The 12,141-nt window shown below is 35.1% G+C and overlaps 2 protein-coding genes, 1 long non-coding RNA gene and 2 other non-coding genes across 6 annotated transcripts; 1 reads left to right on the top strand and 4 right to left on the bottom strand.

Moving 5' to 3' along the window:
• On the bottom strand, window positions 1-85 carry LOC130510311 (small nucleolar RNA snoR114). The gene has a single exon (XR_008943988.1). It is a non-coding gene; the product is annotated as a small nucleolar RNA snoR114 (small nucleolar RNA).
• Window positions 86-93: 8 nt separating this feature from the next.
• On the bottom strand, window positions 94-164 carry TRNAG-GCC (transfer RNA glycine (anticodon GCC)). The gene has a single exon. It is a non-coding gene; the product is annotated as a tRNA-Gly (tRNA).
• Window positions 165-378: 214 nt separating this feature from the next.
• LOC108837083 (SWI/SNF complex subunit SWI3A) lies at window positions 379-11,921 on the top strand. Of its 2 annotated transcripts, none has more exons than XM_057006610.1 (9): window positions 379-418; window positions 611-710; window positions 9,501-9,634; window positions 9,725-10,224; window positions 10,298-10,774; window positions 10,937-11,070; window positions 11,143-11,195; window positions 11,291-11,436; window positions 11,558-11,921. In XM_057006610.1, exons 1-9 carry the CDS (start codon window positions 394-396, stop codon window positions 11,732-11,734), a joined length of 1,746 nt encoding a protein of 581 aa, XP_056862590.1. In that variant the 5' UTR covers window positions 379-393; the 3' UTR covers window positions 11,735-11,921. The 2 variants fall into 2 exon arrangements, with proteins under 2 accessions (XP_056862590.1, XP_056862589.1); XM_057006609.1 differs by having other exon boundaries at window positions 11,288-11,436.
• LOC130510201 (uncharacterized) lies at window positions 439-1,655 on the bottom strand. Its single transcript, XR_008943871.1, has 2 exons — window positions 977-1,655; window positions 439-895 (listed from the first exon to the last, which is right to left on the bottom strand). It is a non-coding gene; the product is annotated as an uncharacterized LOC130510201 (long non-coding RNA).
• Window positions 2,976-3,764, bottom strand: LOC108845152 (mitogen-activated protein kinase kinase kinase 20; the record flags this gene model as incomplete). The annotated part of the gene is made up of 1 exon (XM_018618411.2): window positions 2,976-3,764. A coding segment is annotated over one exon (789 nt), but the record flags the coding sequence as incomplete, so codon positions are not given.
• Window positions 11,922-12,141: the final 220 nt, after the last annotated feature.

Here is a 12,141-nt window from a genome sequence, read left to right as displayed (position 1 = left end):
GAGCTCAGGTGCGGCAAATCTCATCACATGAAGCAGATGAATGCGAAGGACCCAACCGACGCTATTGCCATTATCTTCACAGCTCTTTTCTAATGCACCAGCCGGGAATCGAACCCGGCTCTGTACCGTGGCAGGGTACTATTCTACCACTAGACCACTGGTGCTGATTGTTTACTTATTTACGTCATTTACCTTTATACAACCACAAAACGGAAACAGAATGGGAGAGAGAGAAGAGGCGTTCGTTGAAGGAAATGGCGATTCAGATGAGGAGAGAAAATGATGGTCTCTCGCATCCGAATCTATCAAACTCCACTGTTCTCCGTTAGAACTCCAATTTTGGAAACTGTAGACTTAAAGCTTCTTCGGAAAAGTTTGTTTTTTGGTATCCTTATGCAAAGGAATTTGTCCCACGAAGGTAAATAACATTTTGAGCTATTTAGCTGTATATAAGTAGAAATTAAATTAATTAGGTAAGAATACAATACTTTACTAAATTTGCACAATCTGTCGGGAAAGAAAAGGAAAGAAGGTAGGAATTACGGTTTGGTCTCTCTGTTTGTGGATCTGTAATTCTTCTACGCGGCTTAACCATAACCATCTTTTGCAGTAACATCATCTTCTTCTGTAACATCACCATCGTCGGTGCTATCTTCTCTAGTTTCAGCGCATGAGGAGGGGGAAGAGACTGATGATTCTTCAAAAATCAGGTTTGAAACAAATGTTTGGGATACAAGAATGTTGCAGATCTCCTCTTCGAGTTTAGCCATAGAAAATTGGAAAGCTGAGTGGGCTTTGACTTCTTTTAGTTGAGACCCACCATAGTATTGTCCTCTGCACCGTTTCTACCGTGGAGTCATCAGAATCTGACCGCAAACGCTTTCTTTCAATCAATCTAAAAAACAAATCAAACACTAAAAACAATCCAGAAAAAAACAGAGTAATAACAAAAGGAAAACGCTTAAAGAAATGGAACCTTGAACGACGCCGTAGACGCCAGGGACGAAACATAGGAAGACAACTAGAACAGAGGAAGTGACGAGAACCGAGGAGGTTGTGGTCTTCAAGAGGAGTAGTAGCAGCTGCGTTGAGATCAACAAGACGAAGCATCATAGATTCTCGAGACTCGGGAGGTTCTTCAGGAAGATTAATCCGACGATTCTAACGTTTTGGATTATAAGAAACAGAGTGCTTGGAGACCGAGATCGCTTTGTAGCTTCCGAGGAGGAAACATGTACTTTATTGGGTCGGAAGAGGACGTGTCTCTTACTCCGGCGTGAGGAGCTCCTTCTCCGCCGCGAGAAGCTCGAGCGTCAATGGCGTTTTCGATGCAACAATAACAGAGCATCGAAAGAGTAATTTTGAAGGGAGGAAAAGCAACTTCGAAAGGAAGAAGAGTAATTTCAGCGAAACGACGGAGCACCGGAGAAGTAATTTCAGTAAACTGTCACGGAGGAGCTGTAAAGAGGCGAAGAAGCTTTAGAAAGGATGTCACAGGGACATTGCTGGAATATTTAAAAAGTGAACAGTGCACATCCGAAGACCTAAATAATCTTTCTTTTTTGTATATCAAGTGCAATTACTCTAACATTTTCTAGCTATCTTTAAAAAGTTTATATAGGATTTGTCCCCACCAAAATATAATCATATCATACATCCGCCACTTTACATGCTTTTTGTTATTGTAATGTGCTTCTCTCTGCAAACTACTTCTTTTAAGTAGTTTAACATAATGGAAGTAGACAAGGCAGACAGGGATACATGATCGTGATGGGTTCAGAGTGGATTTTCCTTAGCATATTCGATCATGAGCTTATTTCGATAGTGACCAAGAAAGCATACAAATATGAACAGATCCACCAAGTTTTGTAAACCTTGTTTGGGTAGCTTATAGTCTTGAAAGTTCTTGTAGGGAATTTAACATTTTACCCCAAAAAAAAAAAAGTTCTTGTAGGGATGCTCAGAAGGCAGTACAAAATTACACAACCATTCTTGGACAAGGATTTTTTTGGTCCTTTGGAAGAAACGCTTATGCCCAATCAAAGGATTAGCTGCAGCAAAAGGTTCAGGCCTCTAATTCAAGTCAATGGGAGAGAGAGTTTTGATGCCCAATGAAGGATTAGCTGCATCAATAAGTTCATGCATTGTTGGAAGGCACCTCTTGTTGTTTGATGACAAAACAAAGATGTATGCTACTTAAAATTACTCACAATTATGTGAAAATTACTCTGTTCAGGGTGTTCTGTAATCTTTGTGTTGTTGTAAAAAGATAAAAAATATAAGAAGAATTAGAAGAAAAGATGCAGTGTAACATAAGTTCTCAAATGGTTTCATAGACAAAAAAAGAAGTCAATATACATAATTCTCTACTAAATCTATATAAAAACGACATTTACTACTGATTAAAAAAGATGACATGAGGAAGTGGAACAGGAGCAAAACTAGGCCATGATGGTCTTGTGAGGCATGACTTGAGTAGCAGCAGGAGGTACACGAATGCTCTGGGTTTTAGAAACATTGTTTCTAATAAAGTTAGCCAGTTGAAGATCAATTTTATCACTCACATGAGAAGGCTGTGTGTTCTTCTTCCTGCCGTCTCCACCCACGAAGACATGCTTCAACTATTAGGGACATAAGTCCCACGTCGGGTATTGGAAGGGATCCTTCTTAATATCTAAGATAGATGAGCCACTCCACTAAACACCAATTGGTTTTAAGTGTGAAGCCCATCTAACTTAACATGGTATCAGAGCCCGATCCGAACAATCCAACCCGATCCATTATCGATCCAGCCCAAAGTCGGCTCATCGATCCTTACCCAAACATTCCGAGATTGACGCTCAAAGAGTCATCATCTCGAGGGGGCGTATTAGGGACACAAGTCCCACGTCGGGTATTGGAAGGGATCCTTCTTAATATCTAAGATAGATGAGCCACTCCACTAAACACCAATTGGTTTTAAGTGTGAAGCCCATCTAACTTAACATCAACAATCTCGACGCGTCTTTTGTTCTCCGCGCAAAGCAAGTCAAGATAAAGAGTTTTGCTTCCAAAGGAAGATCACTCGGAATCAGTGGCTCTTGGTCCTTCATGAGATCATCCGCTTCATAGTTCTTATGCCACCAAGGTCTCTTCCCAGTGTACATCTCAAGCACACAGCACCCTAACGACCACAAGTCTAGGTCTTTCTCTGTCTCACCGTAAGAAACCGAGTTCAGAGACATGTAGATCGATGTTCCAGCAAAGGGACGACTAGGTTCCCACCAGCTGCTGTCTCCTTCCCTTCTCGACAAGCAGAAATCAGATATCTTCAATTGGAAGGAAGATCTCCACACGCCGTTGTTGTTGACGTGGCTAGGGAAAACGAGGATGTTCTCCGGTTTGAGATCGCAGTGAACGTACCCGTGTGCGTGAATCGTGTCTAAGCCTTCGAGAAGCATACGTGTGAAGTCTCTGATCATAGGATCAGGCAGCTTATCGTCTTTGAATTTGTTGATGAAACTACTCAGGCTTCCTCCAGGAGCGTACTCCAAGGGAATCTTGTACTCCACGCAACCATTAAGTTGGTTGAGACTTGCTTTCACTCTGGTGTCGTAGCACTGGACGATTCTCGTACACCCTTTGAACTCAGACAAGATTTGAACCTCTCTGAAGAGAGACTCCGCGTGTTGACGGTCGGAGGTTTTGACCGCGACGGAAACCACAGTGCCGTCGTAGCGAAGGCCTTGATAGAGACTGACCGAACCAAAGGAACCTTCACCAAGTTATTAGACACAAAGTGTCCCACATCGGATATTGGAAGGGATCCTTAGTAATATATAAGATGGATGGGTCTCTCCACTAATTACCAATTGGTTTTAAGTGTGAAGCCCATCTAGCTTAACATGGTATCAGAGCCCGATCCACGCAGTCCAACCCGATCCACATCGATCTGGCCCAAAAGTTGGCCCATCGATCTTTGCCCGAGCATTCCGAGATTGACGCTCAGAGAGCCATCATCTCGAGGGTGTGTATTAGACACAAAGTGTCCCACATCGGATATTGGAAGGGATCCTTAGTAATATATAAGATAGATGGGTCTCTCCACTAATTACCAATTGGTTTTAAGTGTGAAGCCCATCTAGCTTAACACAAGTTGCTTTACAAATAACAAAGCAGGTCCTGCCATTGCAACAATTGAGAGAGAGAGGTTCAGATGAAAGAAACCCTAAGTGGAGTGGAATCAGAGAACTAACGTTGGTTAGAGAATCCCAACATCTCAAATATATAACTGACGGATAACGCGTCACAACTCCCAATTTCCTTTTTTACTCTCAATTTCCTTTTTCGTTTTAAAAAGATATTTTTTCACAAAAAAATAATGTATTAACAAACAAAAAAGAAGAAAATAACAAAATCTAATGTTGCTCCCACAATCCAATATATTCTAACGGTTGGATCAATTATTTTACTGAATCTTTTTTGGACAATTTTTATTTTTATGTATTACCCACATTAAAAATATTAGTCCGCACAATGGAACAATAATCACACTGTTGGACTTGTATTATACTATTGTCGTTAAATTTAGAATTTGACTAAAAATAAAATGTCTTAATTTCCTTCATAACAAGCAAAAAAATTACATTAATGAATAACTAGATCTTGACCTGCATATGCGTGTATTTTTTCATTTTATATCCATATTTAATTATTTATATTATTTTCAAATATAATAAATTGTACAATTTGTTTGTTTATTCATAATTATTACAAACTCACCTATATTTGTATATTTAATCTACATTTATTTCTTATAGTTTATTGTGTCATATGATCTAAAAACATATATGAATAACAACATTAAATATCAGAAAATATACGTTTCATAGTGGTCATTTTAATTTAAAATCATGGTTATATCAACAATTAAATCAACAAAATTAAAAATCACAAGTTAAAAAGCATATGTTTAGGAAATAAATCAGGAGGAAAAGATTTTATTAACAATATGTTTAATTAGTTGTTCAAGAAAGAAAATACTAAAATGCAATCACAATTATTGTTAGATATTATTAAAATAATTATCTAAGAGATAGTCTAGTTTAGAAAAATCACACATAAAAAGAGTTGTGATTTATGTTTTAATATATAAGACTAGATCTCGATCCGCACAATCGTGCGGGTTTTATTTTCATGTTTATATGTATATATATATTTGTTTAGATCATTAGTAGTATACCTTTTTAATTTTAATATTTAAATATTTATAAAACTATTTCAAATACAACAATGTATAGTTTGCATGGTGTAAATAATCAACTGTTCAAACAAAAAAAAGAAGAAAATAACAAAATCTAATGTTGCTCCCACAATCCAATATATTCTAACGGTTGGATCAATTATTTTTACTGAATTTTTTTTGGACAATTTTTATTTTTATGTATTACCCACATTAAAAATATTAGTCCGCACAATGGAACAATAATCACACTGTTGGACTTGTATTATACTATTGTCGTTAAATTTTAGAATTTGACTAAAAATAAAATGTCTTAATTCCTTCATAACAAGCAAAAAAATTACATTAATGAATAACTAGATCTTGATCTGCACATGTGTGTATTTTTTCATTTTATATCCATATTTAATTATTTATATTATTTTCAAATATAATAAATTGTACAATTTGTTTGTTTATTCATAATTATTACAAACTCACCTATATTTGTATATTTAATCTACATTTATTTTCTTATAGTTTATTGTGTCATATGATCTAAAAACATATATGAATAAACAAAATTAAATATCAGAAAATATATTGTTTCATAGTGGTCATTTTAATTTAAAATCATGGTTATATCAACAATTAAATCAACAAAATTAAAAATCACAAGTTAAAAAGCATATGTTTAGGAAATAAATCAGGAGGAAAAGATTTTATTAACAATATGTTTAATTAGTTGTTCAAGAAAGAAAATACTAAAATGCAATCACAATTATTGTTAGATATTATTATGCAAATAGATATTATTAAAATAATTATCTAAGAGATAGTCTAGTTTAGAGAAAAATCACACATAAAAAGAGTTGTGATTTATGTTTTATATATAAGACTAGATCTCGATCCGCACAATCGTGCGGGTTTTATTTTCATGTTTATATGTATATATATATTTGTTTAGATCATTAGTAGTATACCTTTTTAATTTTAATATTTAAATTTTTATTAAAGCTATTTCAAATACAACAATGTATAGTTTGCATGGTGTAAATAATCAACTGTGTAAACCGTTGTACGTATTTGTTGCTTATTATTATATATTTATCATATTTATTTGCATTTAGTTAATATGTGCATGAAAAACATATTTGGCAATTATTTTTTATTTAATTGATGTTAATTTTTTACTCGTCTTTCAAAAACTGGATTTCTTTTTAGCAGTATTTTCTATGTTGATTCATTTTACACAATATATTATTATATCTATAAAGTGAAAGATATGTTAATTTTATACATGCAGTATTATAGTCTGCTAATGTTAAGCCGCTCTGTCATATTATATTTTTGCATAAATATTTTCTATTTATGAAAATAAATTTAAAATTTATCAATTTAATATAATTTATCATTATTTAAGTTCAATATTGATAAAAAATTAACATGATTGATTTGATTATATAATAGATAAAAATAAGATATAATATTTTATTTTTCATTTTATAAAACCAACTGAATATATTAATGTATAATAATATTTCAAAACTAATTACGGAATTAGTTAAAATATTTACATATAATTTTAAAAAATTAAGATCTTGTTAAGATCTTTTTAATAGATTTTAGAAATTTAAGAAATATTATATATATATATATAAATTTTAAATGAAAAGATATTAAAATATATTATGAATAAAGTAATTCAAGATTCTATATATTAGTATCTTACTAAAATACATTTAATAATTTTTTAAAATAGACCAACCTAAAAGTCACACATGAAATGAAGTTGTGACTTCTATTTTAATATAATAGATATGTGAATATGGTCTATATAAAAATAAGTTTGATTATCTTTCTGTAAAATAAAGCAGTCCTATATTTCTATCATTGAAATATTAAAGTTAAACATGTACTATATTTAATAACAGAAACTAAATGCATTTTCAAATAATAGCATTTTGTAGACCGATCATTCATATTGATAGCATATTTTCAAACACATGGTTAAAAAATTCTGAATTAACAAATCTTATATTTTTAGAGATCAAAGATTTAATTGAAATATTAGTTTATAGTTAAATTAATATCACAAATTTAATACAAAATAGTACATGATTTTAATATAATTACATAATTAATTAGATACTTAAAAGGTTTGTTTTAGAGTTTAGTAAAAAATAAAATATACATTTATAATTTAAATAATTATGAAATTAATTAAATATTTAAAAGGTTTGATTAATTAAAAAAAAAACAAAATGTACATTTATGTTTTAAGTAAATACATAATATAAATTTATATTTTTAAAAAGAAAGATATGAAAAGATTTTGTTAAGATGTTCAGAGAAAATATAGGAATATTTATTTGTTTTTCTAGAATAATTAAAATATTTTAAATATGTATACAAGAATTCATTTAACTAATTTTGGAATGTTCCAAATTGAAAAATCTTTTTTTTTTGAAATAATGTTAAATTTTATTCAAACAAAAAAACATTTTTACAACAAGTGTAACATATTTGAATCTAAAAGAAACAAACTCAAAAATAAAAAGAAGCTAAACTCTTTTTAAATCAATCTTCAAAGAAAACCAAAATCCCCCTCAAACTTGACCATACAAGTCAAGTTTGGAAATGCTATGAAATTCCTCTCATTAAAACCTTCATTAGAGAAAACCCGAATGGGACCCCTCCTTACCTGAGTTTAAGGATTAAAGGTCTAAAGTGATCAAAGTTGACAAAAAAAAAGAAAAACCCCAATTGGGACAAAACTCTAATGTGGGAAAAAGAGTAGGAAAATCATAGCTAGGGGACAATAAGTTTTTTAGAAAGAACCATTTTGACCTCAACTTCTTCCAAACCACACTTCCATATTCTTCCCATATTTCTTCCCACATCTGAAGCCCCTTAATCACCACCTGAACTGCATCATTCCATTGATGAAACTCTCTTTGAACCTGTCATGTTCTTCATTACTCCATACCACGTACTAAGAAAGAACAAACTCATACTTTTAGCTTTAAATTCTTCTAAACCAAATCTCCATCGCCCTCTTGTACTTCTCTCCTTTCTTTCTTCTCAGAGACGTGATCCGATTTCGTACCATCTTGTCCAGTCTGACTATGAGACATGCTGCTGTCTGAGGAGGTTCTCCAACTCTTCTCACATTCCTTTCCCTCCAAATCGCAGACACAGCAACCTGAAAACAATAGCGATAGAGAAAGGTCTCAGTTTTTCCGGAGAGCCCTCTCACAACTTCTCGGAGCACCCTTGACCACTCATAAACACTCCTGTTTCCTACCAAATTCTTTACCAAACTACACCAAACCTCCTACGAGTAGCCACAGCCAAAAAATAGATGATCTATGTTTTCTAGAGGCGCTTGACATAACCAGCATTTCACATCAGCTTGAGGGTTCCATCGGCTGATTCTGTCTCCAGTTGCTAGCCTATCCTGAACTGCAATCCAAACCAGGAAACAAAACCGAGGAGTTGAACCAGAGAACCACACTCCTTTAAATCAAGAGACTTTCGGATTTTGAGATCTGATGATATTCCAGGTTTGTACCGCAGAGAAAGCTTCCTTGAAATCACCATTTTCTCTCTTCCAGAGACACAAATCTTCCTAATCATTAAGACCTCTATATTTTAACCTCATGACTTCCTTATCTACCCTCTGAAGATTTGGAGCTCTATGTCTCTTAGCTCTATAGAGATGAACAGCATTCTCCACTGTGCTGTTGATAGGGATACCAAGATCCATCGGACCTCTATCCCCTGTTACCTCAATCAATCTTCCAATCTGAGACCAGCAATCGAATCAGAAAGAAGAGTTTGATCCGCTATTTATCTCCTTCTTCACCAGCTGCTTAGCTAAGGGTCTTAGCTTCCAGAGTTTCTTCCAGATCCAAGAGCCAAGAGAACTTCTTTCATTTACACTCCAATATGAACCATTCCTGATAAGATACTTCCAAATCTCAAATTGAAAAATCACACATGAAATAAGCCATGACTTCTCTTTTAAAATAATAGATAAGGTATTCTGCAAATTATTTTTGTGACTATTTTTTAGTAGTATTTAAGGGTATTTTCTGACATTTAGGTAGTAAGTTAATTAACATTACAAAAAAAAGTAAGAGGGACACATAAATAAAGGGATGATATTAGACTCCTGGGCTTTGAAAAGGAGGTAAAACGTTTGGGCCTGGTTTTGTAATTTTAATCTTCTTAAAAAGATTTACCAAGGTCCGAAGTAATTAGGAAATTGACCCTTTTTAATTTTATTTTTATTCAGAAATAGGCTTTTGGACGTTGCGATTGATAGAAAGAGAAGCGAGATTCAAAGGGAGGAGATGGAAGTGAGTAGTAATGACGGAAGCAGCTTCAAAGAAGCAGACCTTGATCTCTACACTATTCCTTCTCAATCCAGTAACGTCTCCCTTCCTCTTCCTCTCTAATACGAATCACTTTCTTTCTAGGGTTTGCTTTAAATTGATTTTGGGGATTTTAATCGAATAGGTTGGTTCGTATGGGAAGATATACACGAAATCGAAAGACGCGAGTTCGTCGAGTTCTTCAGCGAGACCTCCATCACCCGAACCCCTAAGGTCTACAAGGAGTACAGAGACTTCATCATCAACAAGTACAGAGAAGACACCTCTCGCCGCCTAACCTTCACCAGCATCCGCAAGCACCTCGTCGGCGACGTCAATCTCCTCCGTAAAGTGTTTCTCTTTCTCGAGAACTGGGGTCTGATCAACTTCCTCCTCAAGGAAAGTGATGATTATGAGGAGGAGAGTGAAGTTAAGATCGAGCATGGGACTCCTTCCGGGATCCGTGTAACCGCCACTCCTGTTTCCATGAGACCTGTCACCTTACCTCCCCACGTTGAGGAAAGAGCTGAGCCTGCGTTTAAGTTCTCACCGCTAACTTCTTATTCAGATGTGTTCGCTGACTTCAAGAAGCCGTTGTTGGTCTGTGGGCGTTGTGGAGAACGTCCTTTCTATCAACATACCAAGGTATACCCTTTTTTTGTTTTGTTTGTTTGTTTCTTGTCTGTTTTATTTATTAACATACTATGTTTGGTGGCAGAGTGTTGTCACTTTATGCGACAAGTGTTTCAAGAACGGAGACTATGGGGAGAACAACTCAGCAGATGATTTCAAGCTGATTGGGAGCTCTGGTACAGCTGACTGGACCGAGGAGGAGACCCTTCTCTTGCTAGAGTCTGTTCTCAAACATGGAGATGATTGGGAGCTCATTGCACAGAGTGTTTCTACGAAGACTAGGCTTGATTGTATTTCCAAGCTCATTGAGCTCCCTTTTGGAGAGTTTCTGATGGGATCTGCCTCTGGAAGACTCAGATCCTCTATCCCAACCTCCGAGGATGGGAACCTTTCGTCTCCTTCCAATGTTGTTGAACGTATGAAGGCTGACGGTCAAGAACAGAAGGAGACAGAGACAAGGGAAGAAAAGGAAGAAGATCGTGTCGTCGATGAAGATGAGCCTCCAGCAAAAAGGAAACATGTTGCAATGCTATCGGATGGTGATTGTTCACTTTTGAAACAGGTTAATAAACAAAATCTTTCCGTATATGATTGTAACTGTAGCAAAGAGTGCTGTCAAACTAGTCTGGACCACTTCTATGGGGCCAGGATACCTCTGTATAATTCAAAAAAAAAAGAGTGCTGTCAAACTTTGGTGGGAATCTATAACATAATTGTGCAATAGGTCGCAGCAATGGCATGCAAAGTTGGTCCATCTGTCACGGCCGCTGCTGCAAAAGCTGCAATTGCTGCTCTTTGTGATGAAGCCTCTTGTCCAAAAGATATTTTCGAAACAACTGGTGATTCTGCAGTTTACAGGTTCGATTCCCCAACCCCTTTAACATTGGCGTCTCTTGTCGTTTCCAAGTCTAATCTAATAACAATTCTCAGAGCTGATGGAGACAAAGATACATCAGATATGGAGGAACAGCAAGAAGACAAAGGTAACTATTGCATAATGATCCAATCAGTAGTCCCTAATTTAGAATGGAAAGCTCGAAAATTTATAGGTTTATAATCCGTTGTTTCTTCTCAGAAGGGACTCAGGAGGATCTACCCGTAGGTTTAAGGATGAGAGCGTCAGTGGCAACAGCTCTTGGAGCTGCGGCGGCTCACGCAAAAATACTGGCTGATCAAGAAGAAAGAGAGATGGAACAGTTAGCTGCGAGTATAATAGATCAACAGGTTGGTTTGTTGGTTGGTTCTAAAATTAATAAAGATGAGAACGTTTGGGGTCGTCTCCTTTCCACACTCTCTGTTTGTTGTTTTAAGTCTTGATCCATCGTTGTCTTCATTTAATTCCCAGCTGAAGAAGATGAAGAGCAAGTTGAAGTTTCTGGACCACTTGGAATTGATAATGGACGCGGAAGAACAAGTGATGGAGGGTGTAAAGGAAACAATTCTCCAAGAGAGGATTAGCGTTTTGCAATGCGCGTTTGGTGACGGTATTACGAAACGTTGGGATAATATGTACGTGAAATAGTGATCCTTTGTTGGTCCCTAGGAGGATGATGTTTGAGATTAAAAGAGGATGTGTTTTTGTAAGACTTTTGTCCGTTTGGGTGGTCTCTCTTGTTGTTATTAACTTTACGAGTTGGTTGTTGACTTGTTACATTTTACTGTAGAATGGTCTGACCAATTAATGGATGGATGGGTCTCTTCTCTTCTAATTCATACGCACATTATGACGTCTAGAAATTACAAGAGAAAAGAAAAATCATTTTCTGTGTTCCAATTGTTTTCTATAAAACTAGGTGTCTTCATGCACTATGTACAGTAAAAAATTTTTAAAATATGTTTTAACAGATAAATATAAATTATATTTAAATTTTTATTAATATTGTAAATTTTATTTTTTATCAATATTTTAGTATAAATTTGATTTAATTA

The sequence above is a fragment of the Raphanus sativus genome, chromosome 3, assembly GCF_000801105.2.
Source record: "Raphanus sativus cultivar WK10039 chromosome 3, ASM80110v3, whole genome shotgun sequence".
Lineage (NCBI taxonomy): Eukaryota > Viridiplantae > Streptophyta > Magnoliopsida > Brassicales > Brassicaceae > Raphanus > Raphanus sativus.
The sequence above is the reverse complement of the archived record's forward strand: the minus strand, read 5'-3'. Positions and strand labels throughout refer to the sequence as shown.